The 26,132-nt window shown below is 43.0% G+C and overlaps 1 protein-coding gene across 8 annotated transcripts in view; it reads right to left on the reverse strand.

Moving 5' to 3' along the window:
- LOC309533018 (uncharacterized protein) overlaps positions 1-26,132 on the reverse strand; it is a 219,310-nt gene that overhangs the window by 56,678 nt on the left and 136,500 nt on the right. For all 8 annotated transcript variants that reach the window (XR_014220091.1, XM_082223867.1, XM_082223869.1 and 5 more), the window contains 11 exons: positions 23,353-23,478; positions 20,425-20,547; positions 18,533-18,655; positions 16,734-16,871; positions 11,039-11,161; positions 9,511-9,636; positions 7,993-8,169; positions 6,827-6,958; positions 3,955-4,083; positions 2,444-2,572; positions 1,640-1,774 (listed from right to left, as the gene is read on the reverse strand). Coding sequence is in view for 7 of the 8 variants with exons in the window: in XM_082223867.1 (XP_082079993.1) it covers positions 1,640-1,774; positions 2,444-2,572; positions 3,955-4,083; positions 6,827-6,958; positions 7,993-8,169; positions 9,511-9,636; positions 11,039-11,161; positions 16,734-16,871; positions 18,533-18,655; positions 20,425-20,547; positions 23,353-23,478 (1,461 nt within the window). In the remaining variant the exon portion in view is untranslated. The remainder of the gene's footprint in view (positions 1-1,639; positions 1,775-2,443; positions 2,573-3,954; positions 4,084-6,826; positions 6,959-7,992; positions 8,170-9,510; positions 9,637-11,038; positions 11,162-16,733; positions 16,872-18,532; positions 18,656-20,424; positions 20,548-23,352; positions 23,479-26,132) is intronic.

The following is a 26,132-nucleotide window of genomic DNA, read 5'->3' on the forward strand; positions in this document are numbered from 1 at the left end:
TACTTTATAATCATGCATTGGTTCACAGCAAAGACAGCAGTAGAAACTATGCAGGCAAAATACTTATATTTACATTATAACCAGCTTCACGCATGTGGCTGGAGCTGGAGTAAGCATAAGGATGCCTGACTTCATGGCTGGTCGAAGATTAGAGAGAGAGCGACAGGAAGTACTATATGTTCCTTCCTCTCCAGGGGAGGAGGGGAAATGACATCACACAGAACCCTCTCCAACAACTGCATTTCTATGGTCTGAGTATCTGCCCGTATCAGCAATACAGCTCTAGTTAGCTCTGTGCTAACTAGCAAGAATATGCATTTTTAGGTTTGGCTTCTAATCCCCCACAGGAAGCACCATAAAAACAACTGCTGTCGTTGGATGAGGAACTGCATGTATTAGGGATGCTTGAAGAATTAGATCTTTGCAGATTCCTGTATGAAGCGAATCTGGATGAATGAGTGGATCAGAACTTAATTGTCCATGGGCTCTTGCACTTGCCAAAATTATGATACCATCCTCAGCTCAGAAGAAATATCAACATCCATATAAAATGCGTATTTTGAGCAAACATTTATTGAGAAACACACATTTTAAGAAGGAAAATGTTATCAAATACCATGTTTTCATAGGGTGACATCCCATCTAAGTCATATTCAGAGCAGACCCATTGAAAACAATGGACTTACATAAGCCCATTGATTTTAATGGACCTACATCTGTGTATGAAACAGGAAGCTGCCTTATACTGAATTAGACCATTGGTTCATCTAGCTCTGTTTGCCAGGGAGTCCCTGGGGTTTCAGGCAGGGAACATTCCCATCCCTACCTTGAGATAAATGGTAAATGGACCTCCTGACCATTAGGTCCAGTCGTGACTGACTCTGGGGTTGTGGCGCTCACCTCGCTTTACTGGCCGAGGGAGCCGGCGTACAGCTTCCGGGTCATGTGGCCAGCATGACTAAGCCGCTTCTGGCTAACCAGAGCAGCGCAAACTGCTAGGTTGGCAGGAGCAGGGACCGAGCAACGGGAGCTCACCCCATCGTGGGGATTCGAACCGCCAACCTTCTGATCGGCAAGTCCTAGGCTCTGTGGTTTAACCCACAGCGCCACCCGCGTCCCTACCTTGAGATGCTGGGATCTAAACCTGTGACAATGTGCATAATGGGATTAAAAAAAAAATTAAAACCACAGGTTATTGCAGAAAAGGGGTGAGTCAAGCTCATGAGTATGTATGTATGTGAAAGTGACATGGACAGAAATGGACTGTGAAAACAGAGGTTACAGACGTGGTTCTGCTTTATGATCCAAACTGCTAGGGCTACACAGCTTTTAAAAAAGTTAAAATTCTGCCATTCAGTGAATGGATTCAGTCCCATCCCCAATAATTCTCCTGTCCCTGCTAACCAAACTGCTAATCAACAGGATTCTTTCTATTTTTTAAGGACTGCTGGTGTGCAACTGCAAAACGAGAGAAATTTTGCCTTATTTAACTATTTATTTTTCAATAAAAAAGAAAGGAAGAAAGGCTTAGAATCACAACAGTAAAGTCAAGTACTTAACACATGGAAGGACTATGTGCTGCAAAATTAATAAAGAATATTGCGGAGAAAGGAATTGAGACAGATAGCAAAATGTATACCTCTTTGACACTTGCTCCCTTCGTAGCCTGGTTTGCAGGTACAGGTACCGTTTCTGGGATCACAAACCAGGGTGTTCTCCTTCAAACAGAGGCACTCCTCTGAGCAGCCAGCTCCAAAGACCCATTTGGGACAGGCTGCAGTCAGATTAAAGTGAGCTGTTAACACTGTTGCTAGGTTGGCATGCCTAACATGGAGCAATAAATTTCCGACGCAGAACAGAATAGCTGCTTAAGAAAGCATGACTGAATGGAAGGAAGAGAAATGTTTCTGATTACTAATGGCCATTCAGTTTAAAACATTGTAGCTGTTTCATTGTATCACCTTCAGTAAATAAAATCTGCATATATTTGCATGGGATCAAAACCAGTAGTTTTGAAGAAACTGTGATCACACATGCTGCAATATTTCCTTTTGTGTAAAGGAGAAGCTCCTTTAAGGTGCTACGCACTATTTATTAGTGTGTTGTGTTGAAAATCACAGAGGTTTTGTCCTACTACTCTGGCATTACTTGCATTGAAAACAAAACAATTAAAAAAAAAAACACAAAAAGCAAGGTGCATGCACCTTTCGAGGTGAAAGAAAGATTTCTCTATAAAGAACTTAGTTGGTTGCAACCCATGGTTTTTATAACTGTTTCAGTTTGAAAGGTGCCTTGAGCTGTGGAATAAGGTAGTCAGATTTAAATAAACCAATAAATAAAATCTATGCATCCTTGTTTGACTGAAGGGCATTTTGCAAGAGCTGTATTGTATTGCTGAGGACTTAAAAACATTTTATATAGCATTCTGTATGGCTTGACTTACTTAGATGGCAGAAGCGACCATATAGCCCAGGGTCACATAAACAGGCTCCATACAATCTGTGGCAATATCCATTGTTAGCACAATTACATTTCTTGTTGCAGTGTTTCCCAAAGCGTCCTTTGGGGCAACCTGATAGATATTCCAAAAAAGTAAGAACAACACAATACAAATAAAAATAGGAATCAATGTGCAAAAAAGCAAGCATATTTTTCTATTTATCTACCCATCTATTTATCTATCTACCAGTACGTTTCTGAGCACAATTCAAAGTGTTGGTGCTGACCTTTAAAGCCCTAAACGGCCTCGGCCCAGTATATGCGAAGGAGCGTCTCCACCCCCATCATTCTGCCCGGACACTGAGGTCCAGCACCAAGGGCCTTCTAGTGGTTCCCTCACTGCGAGAAGCAAAGTACAGGGAACCAGGCAGAGAGCCTTCTCGGTAGTGGCACCCGCCCTGTGGAACGCCCTCCCATCAGATGTCAAAGAAATAAACAACTATTTGACATTTAGCAGATATCTAAATGTTTTTAAGTGGGAAGTTTTTAATGTGTGACATTTTAATCTTTTTTTAAATCTTTGTTGGAAGCCGCCCAGAGTGGCTGGGGAAACCCAGCCAGATGGGCGGGGTTCAAATAATAAATTATTATTATTTTTATTAACCTCTCTATAAATAGTAAGAGTCTGTATACTACAATCCTGCTTTACACTCCCTGCATGCATTTGGTTCCTAGCATACAGCAAGATGCATGACAGCATGGCAGTGTTCAGGCAGTGCATGGGTAGGCAAACTAAGGCCTGGGAGCTGGATCCGGCCCAATCGCCTTCTAAATCCGGCCTGCGGACAGTCCAGGAATCAGCATGTTTTTATATGAGTAGAATGTGTCCTTTTATTTAAAATGCATCTCTGGGTTATTTGTGGGTCCTGCCTGGTATTTTTACATGAGTAGAATGTGTCCTTTTATTTAAAATGCATCTCTGGGTTATTTGTGGGGCATAGGAATTCATTCATCCCCCCCCCCAATATATATAGTCCAGCCCCCCACACTGCAGACCACGTTTGCTGCAGGATCCATGGGTGCTACTGCTTATACACAATTGATGTAGCATTATGTCCCCATGCCACCCCCATGGCACTCATCTGGAGCCCTCTGTGCCATGCCACTTTGCCCCTGTAAATTGAAAAAAGTGGGAAAGGAATGGCAGGAAGAGCTTCTGGTAAATGCCATAGCAAGGGCAAGGAAACTCTGGATTCGTTTCACATCAGGCCAGGGTCTGGAATCCAATGCAAAACAGGTCTGCGGGGTGGAGACTCCTAAAATCCAGTGCCTGGCTCCCATTTCCCCAAAGTTTGCCCCATCAAATAATGGACTGTTCTGCTTACTGCACCCTGCCGTATTTGAGCCTCTACGCTGCACTTTCGGTGCCAATTAAAAAAGATAGTGCCAACTCCACAGGCAATCATAAAGACACCCAGCTGGAAATGATGTAGAGGAAAACAATAAAATTCTTACCATCTTCACAAAACTTTCCATTAATTCCTGGTGGGCAACGACACCACCCTGTTACCGGATCGCAGGATCCTCCGTTCTGACACTTGCAGAGGCTGCTGCAATTTTTCCCATAGGTCCCCATGGAGCAGGCTGCAAGGCGAATGAACAACACAGTCTTCTAACCGCATTAAGGACCAAGAGCAATTATGCTTCAGCTATCATGTCGAAATGAGGCAAAGCTATTAGAGGGCATCTTAAAACAAACAGTCCGGATATTATGCCATGCCAGTTTCTGCAGGTGATAATATTCATCTGCTTCGTGTTTGCTACTGAAATAGACTAGAAAATGTGCCGTTCATGTAGCCATGGGATGCAAAGAGAAGGAGCCATGACCTGCTCTCTCGTGGGGGTTTGGCTGTTCCTATTTCCCCATAGAATTTCACAAGTTCTGGCTGAAAACTAAGTGCTGTGCCTCAGAGAGACCTGATGGACATCTGTCCCTTGCGGGCTGCTTCTCTCCCACAAGATAGAGACAGGAGCCTTTTTGGAGGAAGATGGCTTGGGAGGGTACAAATTAAGGCATATAACTCTGGGCAGTGGGTGTTTCCAAGGGCTTATCCACATTTCCTGTTGTTTTCCCCAAGTGAAAAACCACCCTTTAGTGCTCAATCGGCACAAACAGCAATTGTGTTTTCTGCGGATTGCTGGTTGTTCCTATTTAAAGCTAAGGAGAGGATTTTCCCTGGGAAAGGAACGGTGCAATGGGAAAACCACTCAGACACATGCCTAGAAAGAGAAAAACTGCTCAGATTCTTAGGCCCGGGACAAGAGAAAGTATGGACAAGCCCTGAGTGTCTTAGAATCCTCCTCTAATCTGACCAGCACTATTAAAGGGCACAGAGGTACATAGGGCAGACTGATGAGCACTACATGCCATACCAGTTGCAGCATTCAGACTTATAAAATCTATTTTTAGTGCTGAACACGGATATAGGTAGGGGAAGCAAACAAGCAACTCAAAGGGATAAATGTTTACTTGAACTACTTTAGCCTTGCAGTGATTGTCCATTGCAGAGCTAGCCCTAAGAAGTAGACTGCAAGGAAACCCCATCTCCACACCTGTCTGTGGAATACAAAGAGTGACCTTTTGTCAAAGTGGTGAAAGCAGAAGACAGACAAAAAGTTGCTTTTCAAACTGATGCTGCTCATAGCTGATCCTTTTCTTTGAAGATTTGACCAATATGATTGGGTGTTGTTGTTTTTTGCTGGTGGAGGGGAAGCAGATTGCACATCACTTGCAAATTTGGGTCTACTAAATGGACCAGTGAGCTTTGAAACTGTTGAACACTTACAGTGGATGAGAGTAGATCTAGATGGAAAGGTGCACTATTATTGCCACTTAATGGGCCTTTTTAGGTTGCCTCTCGCCTGGAGAGGAAGTCTACAGGAGATTAAGGGACAATATGTGTGAGACCATGTCCCTGGATCATCTTTTGTGGTTCCTTAGAATTTGATCGCATCAGCCTGCTGCCAAGGCAGATGCAGGGGCAGTTTAATAGCCAGGTAATGGATCAAAAAGTTCTTTCTGCATCACAGAAAGTATCTCACCTGTGTCTTATTGCCACTGCAAACTGACACTCAGTGGTCTTAAATCTGAAGAAGGGGATTGAAATGAATGGGACTTGACACCAAAACAAATGAAGGCACACACAGGAACCCTTAAATAAATTTGCTCTTCTGTGACAGGTATGCGTACAGACCCAGCATGGTGAAAGGCAGTGTGATGACCCCCAAAGGTCTCACCCACAGCTCACATCAATAGATAATGCCCACTGAAATGCATCTCTGCAATGCACAGGGAATACCTGGCTGTCATATCAATGTGGAAAGTATGACCCAACGACAAGCAGACAGAACCCACTAGTGTAGCAATTACCGTATTTTTCGCCCTATAGGACGCACTTTCCCCCCTCAAAAAATGAAGGGGAAATGTGTGTGCATCCTATGGGGTGAATGCAGGCTTTCGCTGAAGCCTGGAGAGTGAGAGGGGTCGGTGTGCACCGACCCCTCTCGCTCTCCAGGCTTCAGGAAGCTATCTGCAAGCCTTGGGAGCCCGCGGGAGTTCCCACCAGGCTCCCACGGCTTGCGGAGAGCTGCCTGCATCCTGAAGCCCAGGCGCCCTGAGCAGTCGCGTCCGGGCTTTGGGTAGCTCTGCGCAAGCTGCGGGAGGGCTCCCACGGCTTGCGGAGAGCAGCCTGTTCTGGGGGCTGGGGAAGCTCGGACTTCCCCCGCCCCAGCCCCGCACCTGGGGAGAAATAATTTTTTTTCTCTTTATTCCCCCCCCCAAAAAAAAACTAGGTGCGCCCTATGGGCCGGTGCGCCCTATGGTGCGAAAAAACGGTATGTCTTTAAACTGGACTAGAGGATCATGGGTTCAATTTCTCACCAAGTCATTGAGCTCATTGTGGGTGGCCTTGAACAAGTCACTATCTCTCAGCCTTAATGGGGGTAAAACAGGATAAACACATTGTTTAATGCCCTCGACAGAAGTGTAGGCAAAATTCAGGACCCCACCTTTGTTCAACATTTATATGGTTTGAGCAAATTCTTATTCAAGTCATTTGCTTAGCTCACATGTGCAGAGCTGTGCAATCTGTGACCCATCAAGCCAATGCCAGCTGAAAAACAGCCAGATTGTTTGATTATTATTTTTAACCCATCCATCTGACAGGTGGTATACTCTGATCTTCAAATCTAAGCAAAGTGATTGGACAAAGTAGACGTTTTATTTATTTAATTTATATCCTGCACCTTAGTTACTAAAATCTTGTTCGAGCTGGGCTCACCCTTGTTAGTGTTCAAAGTGGATTTAAATAGTAAGAGGTATACTCACTTTCATTACATACAATGCCAGTCCACCCAGGTGGGCAGTCACAACTACTGTTGTCACTGTTGCATTTCCCCCTGTTCATACAGTCAGAGCAACTCAAGCTGCAGTCACTGCCAAACATGTTATGCAGACAAACTGAAATTAAAAAGCACAAGTGTCAACACGCATGCCAGGCTTGGCTATTTCAGTTTATTCTGTACATGTTTACTGCCAGCAACTACTTGCAGCCAGGGGCTATATCATTCAAGAGAAGGAAACAGAAACACAGAGAGCTGCAGAAAAGTGTCACTGCAGAAGTTTCCCCTTCTTTCCTATATCCATTTATTTTTCATTTTTGAAGCATGCCAATCCAGAACAAATCCCCCCCACTCAAAAACTGCACAACAAATGGCATTATGAAACATTTGTTCTAATAGCCTCTTTTTTCCGGTTTTAAGTCCTTGCCGTAATGTTAAATGTGAATTCATAGAATCATAAAATTGTAGAGATGGAAGGGACCTCAAGGCTCATATTCTATTCAAACTCTCTGCAATGCAGGAATTCCTTGCATTCGGCAGTAATTGCAAGGGATCACTCCTGTTAGTCTATGCAATAAAGCAAAACCAGTCTTCACTGAAAGCACAGCTCTTTTTCTGACCTCTGCTGACTCTTAGCTGGGTTGTCAGTGTTTCCATCAGAACAGTATGCTGCAATCTCCCATACTACTCTTCGTCCATACATGCCCCAGATGTTTTCCAGTTTTTAGCACTGGTGATATGGACTGCTGTTTTTTTAAACTCACATTCCTTCCAGGTCCACTGGAAACAGACAATATGGCTAACTTAGGATCACAAGGAACTGTTTGGTGTGTCACCTCACCTCTCACCCTAAGAGCATAAGGACAGAATGCAGGATCATGCCAATGGCCAACCAGAGGCCCATGAGATGCCAAAAAGCAGGACCTGGATGCAACAACACTCTTCCTGCTTGTGGTTCTCAGCAACTCTCGTTCAGAGGTATTCTGCCTCCAGCAGCATAGGCAGAACAGAGTGATTATGACTATGTTCTAGTAGCTCCGAAATTTTATAATTCTCCTTTCTTTCTGGGCTGATTTTTTTCATTCCCTGGAAACATGTTACTTCCATGCTTGCTCTCTGCAAAAAATTAAGATTTTAGAAACATTCTCTCACCAACTTGGTGTGCAACAGTGAGCTCTCCACGAATCTCCTCTTCCTTCTCATCATAGAAAGAATCTAGGGAGGTACTGAAGTGAAGGAGCTGAGGTGGTCTTCTGAAGCGGAAGCCAGGAATCCGGGCAATCTCCAGTTCTTCTTCTTCCTCCTCTTCCAGCTTATCATCATCTAATGCTGATATCAGAGATACAAATACTTACATTTTCATTTTATTAAGTCCCATAAGCTTGATCCTATTTGTTGTTTACATCAGTAAACAGGTGCTGCTCCTATTATTAATAATAGGAAACAGAAACATTACAATCAATGAAAGCTCTTCAGACTATTCAGATGACAAAACTACCCTGCAATGATGACTCTCTCACCCCCGGGGTAGTTTAGTTGCCTGTATCATCCTCCAAGAATCAAGGGGGGAAAATTCACTACATATAAGGTGCAGATGTATGGTTTAACAACTATATGTACATATATTACACTTGAACTGAAACTCTTGCTAGCACGGAGGTACTCTCTCTGTATTTGGAACTGGAAGGTAATAGGTGTTACCGGTTAACTATTTTGCCCTTCCTGGAGACCTTAGAGCAGGGGTGGGGAGCCTGTGGCCCTCCCAATGTTCTAAGACTCCAACTCCCATCAGTCTCAGCCATGGCTAATCATGGGTGATGGGAGGTGTAGTCCAGCAACACCTGGAAAGCCACAAATTGCCCATCTTTGTCTTAAAGAGTCAGTAGTTCATGGTGTTGTGCTTGTTTATTTTTGTTTAGTTTGAGTTGAATTTTTCATGTGCTAAACGTGCCCTCCAAATTGCTCATCCTTAGAACAACATGAGATTTTTTTGCACTTCATTGCTCAACCCATTTTAAGGTGGCTGATTAGACAAGCTGCTTCTCACTTGTAGAGAGCAATCTTAGTTTCTTTGTCTTTTGAATTAAAGATGCCTACCCAAGCAAGTTGTTATCCATCAGCCTTAAATTCCATTGGATTCAGGGTGACTTGTATGTGTTTCTGTCCCTTAAGCCCAGCCATAGCAAAGCTACAAGATTTATAAATAATCTCAGATGTGGAATTTGAACTGAACACAAAACAGTGTCTAGGGATTACATATTTAGCTTTAGAATAAACAATCATTAAATTATAAACGCATATAAAAGCTACACACACACACCATCATCACATCACCATCACCATCAGGCTATAGATGACATTTTAACACTGAAACATACATTTAAAAGTCTGATTGAAACTGAAGATAAATGTTTTGGCTTTATATTACAGATTCAACATAACCACTTTGGGAATTTTAGAATTACGCTTAGCTTCTCAATATAACGAGGATTTGAGTAATATCTAATTTGCTGAAAATGAGACAATTCAAACAAACCTCATTTTTAACAGATTATGTGCTATTAAGACGCCTCACTCTGAATAAGTAATGCCATTATCACTTCCAAAAACCATGGCTGGTAATTGGAGTTTTCCTTCGAATAGAGCTCCTAACGATACGGAATAACTTACAGATGCAAGACTGTCCATTGACACTGCTGAGCCTGTATCCTTCGTCACATGTACATTCATAGGAACCCAAAGAATTAATACAATATTGGTCGCAGCCATCAGTGTCGGATAGGCACTCGTCCACATCTAGGAAATTAAATGAGGAGAGTAAACCTTGGATGCAAAAATCCAATTTGGATCAAGAAGAAAACTGTGCTGAACTCCTGTTCAGAACTTCAGAATGGCTATTACTGTTATCTATTCCGATTACCTTGGTTATTAGTACATTCAGTTGTATCCAACATTAGAGTTAAGCTGTTTGAATTAATGGGCATAAGTTAATTGTTGTCTATTAGCTTCAATGAGTCTAATATGAGTTTGATTAACACTGGATACAACCCATTGATATTACCTAGATAAAATCTGCATTTCCCACCTTCTGAAATGCCCAGGCAGCTTGCAAGCATAATTTGAAACAACTTCCATTTAAAATCCAATTGAATAAACATTAAACAAAACCATGCAACTTAGAAGCAAAGCCAAGCGTATCAAATGTCCTTCGCTGCCCTTCCTTGCCTGGGAGCACATAACAGGCTTCTGTTTCCTTCCCTTGCCCCTCATTCCCACTCACATTATTTCCCCACCACCACCACATTCATTTTTTTGGAACTACCTATGGGTAGCAGTTTTTGCAGCTAACCATGGTATCATATCTGCACTTCAAATTGCAGTTTTGAACGATGCACAGTCAGCGATATTGCTATGCCATGGTTAGCTCTGGAAATGAAAGGAGGGAGAACCTGCATATCAGAGTAAAGGGAAGAAAAGCCTGGGAGCCATTCCTAATCTCCTAACTGCAATTGGGAAATGAGGCAGGGTTATATCCGCCCAAGATGGCGCTGTGGGTTAAAACACAGAACCTAGGACTTGGTGGTTCGAATCCCCGTGACAGGGTGAGCTCCCGTTGCTCTGTCCCAGCTCCTGCCAACGTCAAAGTGCAAGTAGATAAATAGGTACCGCTCCAACGGGAAGGTAAACGGCGTTTCCATGTGCTGCTCTGGTTTGCCAGAAGAGGCTTAGTCATGCTGGCCACATGACCCGGAAGCTGTACGCCGGCTCCCTCGGCCAATAAAGCGAGATGAGCGCCGCAACCCCAGAGTCGGTCATGACTGGACCTAATGGTCAGGGGTCCCTTTACCTTAACCTTTTATATCTGCCCAAAAAGCACCTGTAGTCTGCTTGCTACTGGCACAAGGGGTAGGGAAGCTGCTACTGCACTACAACACCCATGATCCCTGGCCAGCAACTGTGCAGGCTGGGGTTGATGGGAATTGGAGTCCAACGACAATGAGCAGGCCACAGGTTCCCCACCATCACATGAGCGGTTTCCTGAGGTCTTCTCAGGAGCAGGAGCACATCAGCACTGCTTGCAAGACCTGAGGTGACAAACACAATGAACGGCAAAGCAAATCCCCATGGAATGTTTGCTCAGCATTTCTTCAAAAGGCCTCCTGAGTGCCTTGCTCAGTGCCTGGCGAATTTAAATTACCATCACATTCACAGCCGTCTGGATGAAGCCGAAAGCCTGCCTTGCAGCTGCATTCATAGCCTCCGATGTAGTTGATGCAGAACTGTGAGCAGCAGGCATCTCCAGTCACACATTCGTCCAGGTCTAGAAGAAGAAGAAGAGTTTGGATTTGATTTCCCGCCTTTCACTCCCTTTAAGGAGTCTCAAAGCGGCCAACATTCTCCTTTCCCTCCCTCCCCCTCAACAAACACTATCTGAGGTGAGTGGGGCTGAGAGACTTCAAAGAAGTGTGACTGGCCCAAGGTCACCCAGCAGCTGCATGTGGAGGAGCGGAGACGCGAACCCGGTTCCCCAGATTACAAGACTACCGCTCTTAACCACTACACCACACTGGCTCACAGGAAGGATGCACAAATTCTTCACAATGCCATAGAAGTAGTTTATTTATTTTTTAAAATTATTTTTACTAGCAATTTCAACATAGCAATTTATCAAACCATATAATCACATTATTTCCCCCCCTTTCCACCACCTTCCAAGCCCTGCTCATCCACCATTGGACAGCTGACACCATCCTCCTAATTATCAGATTCCTTCTCTACTGTCTTTTAGCACATTCCTCTTTCTAAATGGAGATTTGTACCTCAGTTTGTAACTATATGAGATTTGAACTGATTTTATGTATGTGTTGTTGTTTTAAACTAACCAACTAGATATGTATAGACATAGATATATATTTATATAGGTTTTCATATATGCAATAAACTTTATTATTATATATTGTTTTATATTATACTGTTATATATTATTTAATTGTTTTATAAATGTTTGTTGCAAATTGCTTCAGATGCCTCATGGAAAAATAAACATCATATCATATCATATATCATATCATATCATATCATATCATATCATATCATAAAAACCCCTTTCTTGTAATTTGAATCCATTGGCTTGAGCCCTAATTTTGGGGCTTGATTCCAACCTCTCCTTCCCCATTGTATCTTCACAACAATTCCTCCACGGGAGATGAGGAAGACAGGGACCAAGGAAGAAAGTCTATCTTGATATCACTGAGTGAGCTACATGGGCTAAGCAAGAATTTGGACCCAAGTATTCTGGGTTCAAGTTTAGAATCCTATTCCCAATACTATTTTTTTTAATATAATATTTATTGAACATTTTTTAGAATTGCAAAAGAAAACAAAGCAGAAGAAGAAGAAAAAACAAGGAAAAAAACCAAACACATCAAACAATACAAGTTCAAAAAACAAAAATACACCACAAACACTCAAAAACAAATCCATCATTCTCAAATCCTCAACTGTCATTACCTTCTTTCTTTGACCTCCTCCTCCTCCCTTTTTTTGTATCCTGGTTATTAATTGTCGCAGCAAATCCTTTCCATATTTCATAATATTCTGTCATTACATTACCTTAATCTATTTTAATCTTATCTTACTATAAAAAACCTTAAAGCTTAAAACTTAATTCTTATTTTGCCAACTTCTCATAACCATAATATTCTTACATAATTCTTTAAACATTTTTGCTAAAGCCAAGTAATTTCATTCCAACATTTTCCTAACATTCATCAATTTTATAAGACAATCCTAGTAATAAAAAGAAAATAAAAACAATCCAATCTTCATCCAACGTCTCTTTCCTCCTGGTCCCGGGTTTTGTCAGTCCTTTTTATCCCATCGATCTAGCGCATTAACCTGGCAATCTTATATCCGAGGCCCTTAAGTCTCTTCCATGTCCCTTCCACGGCTCTTCTTCATATTTATAACTGTATTTTCCTTTGTCTCCTGATCCTTTCACTTGTGGGAACTCCGGCTTAACAATGTTTTTGACCCTTCTCGACAAATCAGCCCCTTTTCCATAGTCCGCACTAAACTCCATATGGTATTTAAGAACATGTTTCAAAGTCACTCCAAAATTAAGAGCCCCCACAACCCCAAACATCTCACGGCCCATTGCCAGACTTGAAAAGTCCAAACATCCCTGCATGGGGGGGGTCTATCCAACCCCCCATTTCCAAACCAAACCAAACTTTATCTTTCCAAATCTGGCTTTTTCCAAGTTCATTTGTCAAATCCAAAAGCTCATGATCCTGCTGGGCCACAGCTCCCTCCATCTCTGGCGCCCCAGATTCAGCAACATCCTCTTCCCTCATCTGTTCTGTCAGGGCATACTCCTGATTTAATTCCTGGGTGGGCTCCATATAATTTCCCACTGCCTGTTCAAAATTTCTGATCGCATCAGTCATCAAGTCCGTTTTCTCATGTAGCTGTTCCAGTAGGGCATTTGTTTTACAGAGAGCACACAATAGAGCTTCTGGATACATTGTCCTGCAAGGTCAGAGTCTATTCCCACGATTGTAATCAGTAACAGCTGCAAGCTGGTTACAGTTTCACAGTCTCCCTCTAGGGGGGAAACTTCTATTGTTCTTTCTTTTAAAGACAAGTCTGACAACAAAGTTTCCTTTGTTTCTCTTCTTTTAGCTATCTGTCAAAAACGTTTGTCTCTGGTCAATGAGCTTCAAAAAACGTCAGTCCTGACACCCCGCTCCAGGATCAAGACGGTGGAAAGTTACTTTATTTTACACTCACTTCTGCAGGTTTAAACAGTCTGAAAAAAATCCCCCCTCTTCTCCTGCTTCCAAAGGGGGTTCAACAGTTTTAAATGATGAAAGTTAACCTTTTACAAGCGATTTTCTGAGCTCTAGTTTGCCATGTCTTTGCTTTAATCTATCTACAAAGAAACAGAAGGCTGACTTCCTGTTTAGACCTTCCCGTTTCAGTGCCAAATTGAAATAAACTTTTAAGTCCAATTTTCCTTTTTGTTCGCAAGTCCTTATTTAAAGTCCAATTGTCCGAGATTTAAGTACTCACGGGTGATTATTTTTGCAGCCAAATTGTCCCAGGAAAAAGGCAGTGCTCTCCGGCAACGGCTGTGCAGCTTCGCTCCACGGAAGAAGCAGTTGACTCTCAGCACCGCGCCACTTCCCCCTCTTCTCTCCGGAGCCCGTTAGTGGGTTCCTTTGCGGGTTGGGGGGCGCTAAAGGTGCCCACCGAGGCCCATGGTCACAGGCTTCATTCGCCTGTGATTTTTGAAAGGGTTCCCGCTTCGCCGTAGCGGTAAAGACCCGTTTCGCGTGGAGCTAGTCCCTCCAGATCAGAGGGAGTCCGCCATTGCTGATGGCGCCACCCCGGAAGTCCTATTCCCAATACTATATTGGCTCTACCAATCTCTCTTATTAAGACAGTTTTAAGACACACCAAAGTAGCACATGTGAAGCAGCTTTAATACCCTTAAACTGTCATGTAGAAGCCGAGTATTAGCATTATATTACTAGGAACAGGCACTGCTGAATAGAAATCCCCTTTGCTATGCATACGCATGAATTCTTTGGACAATTCATCTTGCCAAAAATCTTAGACAGAATGCAAATACAACTGTGAAATGCTTCCGGCAAAAGTCTTCTCAGATGAAAATATTAACTTTTTAAAGGCAATTATATAATTCCTGGAAACTTGATAACCACTATATAATTCCTGGAAACTTGATAACCACTATCACATGGTGCCTCTGCTAGAGCTGTAATTGCATGGGACCTAAAACTCCTGATGTAATTAAGGTGAAACAAGGTCATTGAATGAATGAATGGATGAATGAATAAATAAATAGAAGTACAGATTGAGCCAAGCTGATTGGCTACCCAAACGGTGACCAGTCAATGCTGAATTTGCAAAGTTCCATGAATGAAGAAACAAGAAAAGAGAAAGGTCAGTGTGACAATTAACCTTGGAAAGGGTGCTAACATTCTTGGGGGATCTAGTCGAAACAAGGAAATAGGGAAAACGTGCAATCAATCCACGGAGGCCGGAGGTCAGCATGAAATCGATTAATGCAGGTTTATGGACCAATACCATTGTTTTTTCCTTCAGACGTCACAAAGAAGCTTGCAGGCAATGTTTCAGATCATATCTATGCTTCTGGTTCTCTTAATACGCACTTGTGCATTGAAACCTGCCATCAGTTAGCGGGAAACGCTTCTTGTCCCCTTTGCATAATGGTGTTTTTTTTAAAAAACAGCTTGTGCTGGTGGAGATTGTAATCTCCTTTGGGCAGAGACCTGTCCTCCTATACAGGAAATCCTCATTTTGCATGGGGGTTCAGTTCCGGTGGTATCCAACGTGTCAGCAGAGCATGCGTATCCCTGGTCCATCCCGCCTCATTCCTCTCCTTCTCATGTCTTTATGACATTTTGGGGCTACTTCTGGGTTTGGCGCTGTGTGTGCGTGCGCGATCGCATGCCATTCAAATGCGTCTAAACCAGGAGTGGCCTATACTCTGCAAAGTGGCAAATGCACATTCATGGCACTGTATAGCCTAGACTTGGCTAACCTGTGGCACTCTAAATTGGACACCAAATCTCATCAGCTCCAGACAGCATGTCTAATAGTCCAGAAGGATAGAAGTTGCAGGTTCCACATTCCTGATATAAACTAACAAGCAATTACATCTACGTTTGCTACAATCTTTTCTCTCCCAGAATGGCCACAGGATTCAGAAAACAATCCTAACAAATGTTGAGTATTTATATGCCAAAATACGTGATCTGCTTCTACGTGATCTGCAACTATAAAGTCAATCAATATTTAATATTGATATTTAATATTAAATATTAATCAATATTTAAAATACACTCTAACATTAACACATCCCTAATTGAAATATACAACAAAACTATCAATTAAAATGTGTGGCAATTAAAAGAGGGTTTTTTTAAAAAAAACCAAAACCAAACAAGTTAAAACAATGAAATCACAAGTCCAGTTCAGGGGGATGCTTCCCTAAGCAGATTCTGCTTAGTGTTGGAACCGGTGGAATGCCAATACTGATGGGGATTCTCATGTTTCATCATGTTTCCACAACACTGGTGCTACCAGTGAAAAAACTTGCCTCCATTGTTACCACATAAAACACCTTAGGTACTCTATATTCCAAATATTATATAAACACAGTCTGTTGCAGCTGCTTCATTTCTTATAGTGTAAAATAAAGTGCTTATAGTGTAAAAGAAAGCTTTCAAAAGTAAGCCTGCTGCTTTGTTAACTGTAGGTGTGGAATGTTCTGCACTTTCCCCTCTCTTGAAGCCCCACTCCTTTGGCGATCATCTGCGTGACTCTGTGTGTATCTGCGCTCTTTACTGCTATCAATTCTTCCCATTCCTTGTTAAATAAATACTGTTCTTTTGACAGTTTTTGTGCCAAATGAAATAACAACAACAACTTCTATGGTTTGGAGTGCATGGCATTGCCCTCCTTAACCACGTAATCCTGTTCTGTAAACCCAGGCCCCCAAATCCCCCCACCCAATAATAGGTTTTGTGGGGGGAAAGAGTTGTTAAAGTGGTATAGTGGAACCTTGGTTTTCGAGTGTCTCGGAAGCCGAACGATTCGGAACCTGAACGCTGAAACCCAAAAGTAATTGCTTCCATTTTTGAACACGCCTTGGAAGTTGAACAGCTTCCAAAGCGTGTTTCTCCATTTTTTTCAATGGATTTTGTTCCATAGTTTTCGGACGTTTTGGAAGTCGAATGGTCTTCTGGAATGGATTACGTTCAAAAACCGAGGTTCCACTGTATAAAGCCAATGCAAGGGGACACACTCCTTTGAAAAGCTGTTTGCATTTCCTTATACATCACCTGTGCATGTCTTCCCATCTAAATCCAAGCGGTAACCTTGGTTACAAGAGCAGAGTGGACCATTGGTGGAGTGCTCACAGTGATGAAGGCAACCTCCGTTATCATCTTCACAGCTGTTGACAATTTCCATTTCAATGCCTTTCCAGAAAAGAATCAAATCATTGCCAATCAATAAATAAAAATGAGAATCGTAGTAAGGTTTGCTGCACGTGGGCTCTAGAAGAAAACAATGCAGTTCCTGCCAGCCCCTTCAGGGATACTCCATTGCATTCCTCCCCCACTGGTTCTCCATTTGCCTCCCGCAACAATCTCAGCAATTCCATGCCCAGTGAACTTGCTCAGTCTGTTTTGGGGTTTCTCCCTTAGCCCAAGAAAGATTTTCTGTACTTTAGCAAAACTTGCAGTTCCTCTAAGGCTGCTCCTACCTCCCTCTTGCTTGCAGCTGGTGCCATTTTGGCTACATAAAGATCTGCATCACTCAGAGGGTTAGTAGTAGCAAACTATATTAGCTTCTAGGATGTCCTGTATCTTTAAGTGGAACACAAGAGTTTCAGCACTTGTTGTTTCGGCTGCATACACACAATACATTTAAAGCACCTCCTCACTATGAACCCTGGGTATGGTAGATTAAGGATGCTGGGAATTATAGCACTGTGAGGGGTAAACTACAGTTCTTTTAATGTATATGCAGACTTTTCCTATCCTTGGGCCACAAACCAAACCAAAAGAACAAAGAGGTTAAGAGGGAAATATGCAGGAAAAATATGCACACATTGAACCAAAATATCTATCAATATACAATAAATGACACTGATGAACCTGATAACATACCAATGCATATCAAAGGCTCAAACATGTTTCAAACTCACGACGACTTCTTCAGTGGAAAATTATATAGTTATTAAAAAACAAAGCTAGACATGCGGGCTATTATAAAACCCAAGGTCAAAGAGGCTGGTTACATTTGTAGTGTCTGGGGGGGGGGGAATATAAATTGCTCAGTGTAACTAGTTTCCTGCTGAAGAAAACATTCTGTAGTTTAAACACATTCAGACCTTTGAAATCTTTTTATATAATGCATGCACCATATTGCTATTTTATGAGGCTCATCAATGTTATTCGTTGAATAGTCATAAATTTTTAGTTCAGAATATAAATTTAATTTGTTAGATTAAGCGTTATTTCTCCATATTTTCCCCACCTGTCTCCACCTTTTCATCCATGTGATCTCATAATTTTTATAGTCAAGCACGGAGCTTTGGACTGAGTAGGCCAAGCCACTGTTTTTATATCACATTTCAGTCATGAATCGGTTAGGAAAAATGAGGGCTAACATATATGAAGTAATTATGCTTTTGTTTAAAACTGCCGTATGGCATGCAAAATCAGGAGAGATGAGATGGACGTGGGGGTAAAATCAGCCTTAAAACATGGAGTCTGAAGTGAACACGTACTTTGGGTGACTACGGGAATGTTTGAACTCATTTTAATTCACTATATATTGAAGACTGGTCAACAGCACAAATGCAGGCGACAGAGTTCAGAATTCTGAATTTGCACTCATGATTGCAGAAACCATGGCTGAGCATGAAGGCCTCTGCAAAATCCAGCATTCAAGCACTGAGGTACATATACTGGGAATTCTAATCACCTTGGTTCTTAAAGAATGAGAATACCACAAGAGTCAGAAACAGGGGCACGCCTCCCCAGATAAAAACGGCCACCAAATTATCATCTCATTTTATCCTTTTGGAAAGATACACTTGCCTTTACAGCACTGCTGCAAAACTCCCACTTACGGTAGCATTGCCTTCCGTCAGCTCCTAGCTCAAACCCAGGATTACATACGCAGGCAAAGGAGCCCAAAGTGTTCACACAGTGATGGGTGCACTTGGCCGTCCCTTCTGCACACTCATCAACATCTGTAGAACAAAAACGGTGTTGAGGTTGAACAGTGTTGAACGAAAGGTCACCCTTAATGGAGATCAGCAACCTTCAGGAACCTTTCGAAATCAGGGAGCCTACAAAGGAATCCAGGAATGATGTAGAAGATTCTAGGGCATGTTCCACAATGCGCAGTCAGTGCGTGCTCAACCTATTTGCCCAGCCTCTCTGCACCTGTTTGTGGACAAATTTGAACTGAGGACATAGCTTATTTGAGCTGTGTATGCAGAGGAAGACCAGCAGAGGTGAATAAGAGGCAGTTGTTGGTCATGACTGGACCTTCTGAAAATACTCGAAGGCACTCCATAGTTCTACAGAACAACAGGGATTTTTGTTTTTATTTTTTGCTGGGGTGGGTGGAGGTGGTGGAGGTGGTGGTAGAAGAGGGAACTGAAGCAAACACATATGCTCAATCACTAAGACATGGTTATAGAACAGCCAATGTGCTACCCTGCAGATGCAGATTGGTGTAGTGATGAGATTGCTGCACTAGGGCCTGAGAGACAAGGGTTCAAATTCCAAATCAGCCATGAAGATCACTGGGTGATCTTAGGCCAGCCACTACCTCTCAGGGTTGTTGTGTGGATTAATTGAGGGTGGGAGACTCATGTAGAAGAGAAGAAGAAGAAGAGTTTGGATTTGATATCCCGCTTTATCACTACCCGAAGAAGTCTCAAAGCGGCTAACAATCTCCTTTCCCTTCCTCTCCCACAACAAGCACTCTGTGAGGTGAGTGGGGCTGAGAGACTTCAGAGAAGTGTGACTGGCCCAAGGTCACCCAGCAGCTGCATGTGGAGGAGCAGAGACACGAACCCGTTCCCCAGATTACGAATCTACTGCTCTTAACCGCTACACCACACTGGCTCCCACCTTGAGCTCTTTGGAGAAAAAGGTGGAATACAACTGCAGTAAACAAATTGTTATATTTATTTATTTGCCATTTATTTGCTAAAATGGTTTCCATGTGGTGTATGCACAGGCATCATGTTGTTGGGCACTGATTTCCAAGAGGACTTTCCTTAGACTCCTAGGTTCTCTTCTCCTCTAATGGTGGGAAGAAGTGAATAGCTGAACCAGCAATGGCACAGAAGAGAACAATAGGGGGTGCCTCAGTCTGAAGCTCCCTTCCATGGTCTCCTAATGGGAGACAACTGAACACATCTGCCAGCAGGAGTAGGCAATGGGGGCCAAAGGGGCTCTCCCCACCCCTGTGCTTCCAAATCAAGAAGTCTGACCCCAAGACTGTAACTCCTCTTCACAGCAGAATGGCTCCAACTATGTTCTTGCTTACATGTGTTTAGCATAAAAAGGGTAAAGAGACCCCTGACCATTAGGTCCAGTTGTGACCGACTCTGGGGTGCGGCGCTCATCTCGCTTTACTGGCCGAGGGAGCCGGTGTACAGCTTCCGGGTCATAGCCAGCATGACTAAGCCGCTTCTGACGAACCAGAGCAGCACACAGAAACGCCGTTTACCTTCCCGCTGGAGCGGTACCTATTTATCTACTTGCACTTTGACGTGCTTTTGAACTGCTAGGTTGGCAGAAGCAGGGACCGAGCAATGGGAGCTCACCCCGTCGTGGGGATTCAAACCGCCGACCTTCTGATCAGCAAGTCCTATGCTCTGTGGTTTAACCCACAGCGCCACCTGCATCCCTGTGTTTAGCATACCTGGTTAGAAAAGAGGTCAATAACTAGACTCTTCAATTTTAGTTACCATCCCCGCAACCCACACTTTGCTTTTTTTACCTGCACAGGACTTCCCATCTGCAGAAAGGCGATATCCAGAATAGCATTCACACTCTGCAAGTCCGCTCTCATTTCGGCAGATCTGCAAGCAGCCTCCATTTCCACTCGCGCAGGGGTCGATCTCTGAAACCAAACACCAAGAAATCCAAGCAATGCAGATCAAAGGTGCTAGCTAGGAATGTTAGGTGTCTGAATTACAAACCAGCAAACTAAGATGCTTTGAGAACACACACACACACACACACACACACACATATCAACCAATACACAGAACACAGGTCAAGATCTATCTGGCGCAGGCTGCAAGTCTTTTCACATTGCAGTGATATTTATCTCCCAATTTCATTCCGACTGTTCATCACGAGCCATTTGACAAGTTCATCTGGCAGAGATGCTTGAACCTATTTTCAATAGTTACAAAACTGGCCAACATGCACAACCTGTTTTGCAACAGCTGAAAAGAAATAAATAAGGGGGGGAGGGTTGAGAGAGAGGAAACGGGGGGGGGGTGAGAGGGATCTGCTTTAATGATATTCTCTGTTTCATACAGTGCTGACTTGCTTTTCCCAATATTCAGCAGAGATCTGACACAGATACTTCCACACGCATCTCTGCCTGCCAACGGTTCTCTGTGCCAGCAGTTCAAATTGATGGCACTTTCCTCTATAGCTTCCTTTGCAGTCCGACAAATATAATTGCTCAAACATGCCTGGCAAACCGTGACCAGCCCTTAACAACCAGAGATCTTGCTGCGAGGGATTACAGCAGCGGCTCTACTGGAGAGTCAATACAATTGTTTGGAAATGCACTTCCAAAAGGAGCGCAAGCTCCTGCTCCAAATATATTGCACATCAAATCAGAAAGAGACCAGGAGATTCTTGAAAACACCCAAAACAAAACAGCAACAACAAAAATCCACGGTAAATTAGGCCTAAAGATTCCAGTGGTGGTTCAATATTTTGGAAAATGTGCCCCAAGTCAATTTCCAAGTACCAGGCTGGGGTAACCAATGTGGTGGCTACTTTCAGATATTGTTGGTCTACGACTCCCACAATCCTTGAACTTTGGCCATGTTGACTGAGGCTGATGGGAGTTGGAGTCCAGCAACATTTGGAGGGTCACATGTTGGCTACCCTTGATCTAGATGATGCAGCTTTAGTATATATGCAGCTCCATGTATCTTTAGGTGAGCTGTTTTGTCTCTTGTCTACTAAGCTCAGGAGCAAAGCAGCAGCACACGTAGGCAATATAATGTTTGGGACCTTAAGAAAACTGCAGAAAGGAGTAGGCAGCTGTTAGAAGGTCTGAATAGTATATGGCAGTTTCATATGTACATCCAGAACCCTTCTTATCACTTCTAACATCCTTTGCCCACTTTGATAATGGTGCCTTTGGCTTCTCTGATTTTATCCTTTCGTGATCATTGTATTCCTTTGTAAACGCTGCAGTGAGGCAGTCTTTTCCCTGTCTTTTGTACACCTCTCGCAGGCAAAGCTCCTGCTACAAGCAGAACTGAGAGACATAAGAAACACAGGACCAAAGCCTTGATTTTTCCCCCTTAAAAAACCCCACATATATTTTATGGTAAATATGGGCATATTGCACATGGCACCATACATGCAGTGAGTTTGCAATGGGAGATTTAGCTGAGCTCGGCTGCAAAACTTGGCAAACAAAGTCTCCAGTAGATCAATGGAAACGCAAGCATAAAGCTCAGGCCATCAGCAGCTTCGACAGATAATGGGAGCTAATAAAGCTTGGCAGAAGGAAGGACAACCCAAGGTCATATTTCCTTCCTAATTCTTTTTAAGAAAGGGAGAACAAGGGAATCCAATAACCTGCTTTGATCTCTATTCCTCTCCCCACTGCCCCCCCTCGTACACCTCCCTCTTATTATTTCCTCTCCCCCCTATGTTACTTGATGAGTTGACTACCCTACTGTCTCCTCTAACCACTCCATGGGCCTCCATGATATTCAGTTCATAGCCAAGTCTTCCTGTTTCTCCCTTTACAGAATTGCAGGAAATATGGCCGAGAGCAGGTCAGGTGAGAAGGCACTGAAGAGACACAGATGCATTTGCCTCCAGCTTCTGTCAGCGCTCACCCAGTGCTCTCTTGCTCTCTGAGCAACTCCCATAATGCCCTGTAAGCTTTTGTTTGAGGTGAGGACAGGACAAATGCTTACATTCTATATCGAGATCCTCATACTTCCACAGGGTAGGCAGATTACAAAAAGTTGCAAATGCTATTAAAGAAGTCCAGACTTAGATATGATCCTACCATTCCCCTATTGCAATAGTACAAGGTCAGTGTGTAGGTGAAATGTAACAGGCTTGAACCAGAGAGCCTGGCAGCATGGACCAGCCACATGACTCTCTATTTCTGACACCTAAACTGCATTGATGCTTTTGAATTATGGTGCTGGAGGAGACTCTTGAGAGTCCCATGGACTGCAAGAAGATCAAAACTCTCCATTCTTAAGGAAATCAGCCCTGAGTGCTCACTGGAAGGACAGATCGTGAAGCTGAGGCTACAATACTTTGGCCACCTTGTGAGAAGAGAAGACTCCCTGGAAAAGACCCTGATGTTGGGAAAGATGGAGGGCACAAGGAGAAGGGGCAGTGGAAGACAGAAGTGCCTGGCATGCTCTGGTCCATGGGGTCACGAAGAGTCGGACACGACTAAACGACTGAACAACAACAAAACTGCATTAATCAATGCAAGTAAACATGCATTCTACTAGGGCAGAAGCGGGGAACCTGGGATCCTCCAGATATTGTTGGACTACAACTTGCATCAACCCAACCAGAATGGCCAATGGTCAGGGAGTCCCACAATATCTGAAGGGCCAAAGGTTAGCCCAAGCTACAGCCTTTGGGCTCGTATTGTGTTTCCAACAGGTTACCTGCACCCTGGGCTCACACTTACTTTCACAGTGCTTCCCATCTCTCTTAAGCTGGTAGCGTGTGTGGCACTGGCACCGGTAGTGGTCTTCACTCATCTGCACACACTCATGTTCACAGCCTCCGTTATTGACGGCACAAGAGCTCACACCTAATACAATGAGAACACAAAAAAAGCCAGAATGTCGTGATGCAGTTCTCCACCCAAATATCTGAAGTGAGGGCAAAAAATGCAGCAACTTTTCACGCAGCAATATATCCTAAAGAGCAGATTGCCTTCCCAACATGTGTATTTTGACCCATCACCTACAATACTAGACCTTATGGCTTTAAGCAGGACCCTGGATGAGCTCACATCCTCCAGCCACTAGTACTGTGCTAAACACCATATGATCCCTTTGGTAAAGGCATCTCATTTCCAAAAGCTTAGTGATAAGCTGAAGACTTGCTTTTTGCCTTGGATGCATTACCTCCTTTATGCCAAAGCTTTATCCATCAACAAACATCTGCTCCAAAAATGATCCTTGAAAGCAGAGCAGGGAAGGAAAAGCCTTGCTAGCACTCTGATACAGAGGAAGCTGTGTTGCAGTCAGTCAGTCAAACCACTGGTCCATATAGCTCAGAAGCTTTTCAAGGACAGAGGACATTCCCCGCCCCACCTGGAGATGCTGAGGACTGATCCTGGGACATTCTAAAGGATGGTCTTTTAACTATGTTAGCAAAAACACTTCCACTGCTGCAGCTAGAGTGAAAATATTAGGATATAAGTCACAGAACTTGGGAAAGAAGAAAGGAAAACAAGAAACATTGGTCCATCCAGTGCAGTATTGCACACACTGAAGCTCTCTGGGGCTTCAGATTGAGGACACCCTGTTACCTTGAAATGCCAAAGCTTGAACCTGGGACCTTCTGGGTGCATGGCAGATGCTCTACCAGTGAGCTATGGTATGCAAATATATATACAGTGGTACCTCGGTTTAAGTACTTAATTCATTCCAGAGGTCCGTTCTTAACCTGAAACTGTTCTTAACCTGAAGGACCACTTTAGCTAATGGGGCCTCCTGCTGCTGCCGGGCCACCGGAGCACGATTTCTGTTCTCATCCTGAAGCAAATTTCTTAACCCAAGGTACTATTTCTGGGTTAGTGGAGTCTGTAACCTGAAGCGTATGTAACCTGAAGCATATGTAACCCGAGGTACCACTGTATAGCCATCTAGCCAACAACCCAGAAGTGTTTCTTGAGAAACAGGTGGAACTGAACATGCTTGAGGGTTTGTGTTCTGGGGAGTGGTTCCAAGATGGATGCCGGAAGAAAGGCTGCATAACAGAAACCATGAAATAAAGCCAGTTATTGTTCATATTGGTTCACTGCCCTTCCCCAACATGTGTGCATGTGTGTAGACACATAGCCCTGAGGTCATGGATGGCTGCTGGATTCCTCTATGGAGGGATGAGTGACCTATTCAAGGTGTTGTCTGTGTTTGTTGCCCTGAACCCTGTGCAGCATGGTAAGAGCTGGTTGTCAAGGGGGAGAAGGCAAATTGTAGCTTCAGGTTTTGTATTGTTCTGTGGCATTCTTTTAAATGGGGCATTAAGTCTATTGCAATAAATTTAGGCACTGAGAGACCAATGTCCCCATTAGCTTATTGATTTAAGTCTCTTCATTAACCTTGGGCCTGAATTAAAAATAACACAACAGAAGTAGTTCTGTTAAGGTGAACGTTGCCCCTATTGGGACATCAGATTTCCTATTCAAAATTATAGCTACAGATTTCTCATGTATTCATATCCTTGCTTTGCTTTCTGATGCATGACTTCCTGCTTCCATCCCCTAGTCTCCAAGATCTATAAAGACAGTTTCACAATTCTGCTAGAATGTTTAACGTTATTTGCATATAACCCAACAAGGAAGCGGAAAAGGACAAGCTTTTCTTAAAGGATTCTCTCCCACCTTGGCTAGAATGGCAGGCTTAATATTATCTTGTAACTAAGCCAATGTACTGGCAACTCTAAGAAATTGCAAACAAGACATGTGTTCGATCCCCAAGCTCATCTAGCCCTCAGCTCAAAAACAAAGAAATACAAAAGAATGGATTCAACAGATGTAATGTCATTCATACCTAACTGAGCTGTTTTTCACATTTCAACCAGGAATCAATGGGAAATGGAATCACAATCTCTCTTGTGCTGATATGCAGATTTACAGAGAATTTTAATCCTTTCTACAGAACTTGGCTACAGCTTTTGACGCTTTATGCCCTATTGCTCTGGTATCTCAATTAAAACAATGCTCTGCTGTCATTTCACCACCAACTGTAAGAAAACTACAAATCTATGTGAATATAGGGTAAAAAGGGGGTCATTAAAAAAAAATCAGGCCCTGCTAATTCTCTTTTTAACAACATGTTACGTGCTGGCTTCTTTTTTCTTTTTGTTATTTAAAATATCTTTGTTACCACTTTTCAAAATATTCTAAACCGTTAACAGAGAAAAAAGGAATATGTTTTTTTAAAAAATTAAAATATATTTCTGCGCCACTTACTGTTAAGAAAATGTCAAACCAGTTCACAACATTAAAACACACATTAAAACCATTTCCAAACGTGAAAAAATTCGAATATCAAAGAAATATAGAACAGTGTTAAAGATAACCAAATGCCCGAGGAATACATTAAAATGCTTAATTTACAAAGAGCAGGAGAAAACAAGCTTGTTCCATCTTCCATGCGACATCCCTTGAGATATTAGAAGATGGCTATCATCTTCAAAGAGATAGAGTTGGGTGTCATCTGCATACTGAGGACA

The sequence above is a fragment of the Podarcis vaucheri genome, assembly GCF_965113315.1.
Source record: "Podarcis vaucheri genome assembly, chromosome: 5".
Taxonomy (NCBI): Eukaryota; Metazoa; Chordata; class Lepidosauria; order Squamata; family Lacertidae; genus Podarcis; species Podarcis vaucheri.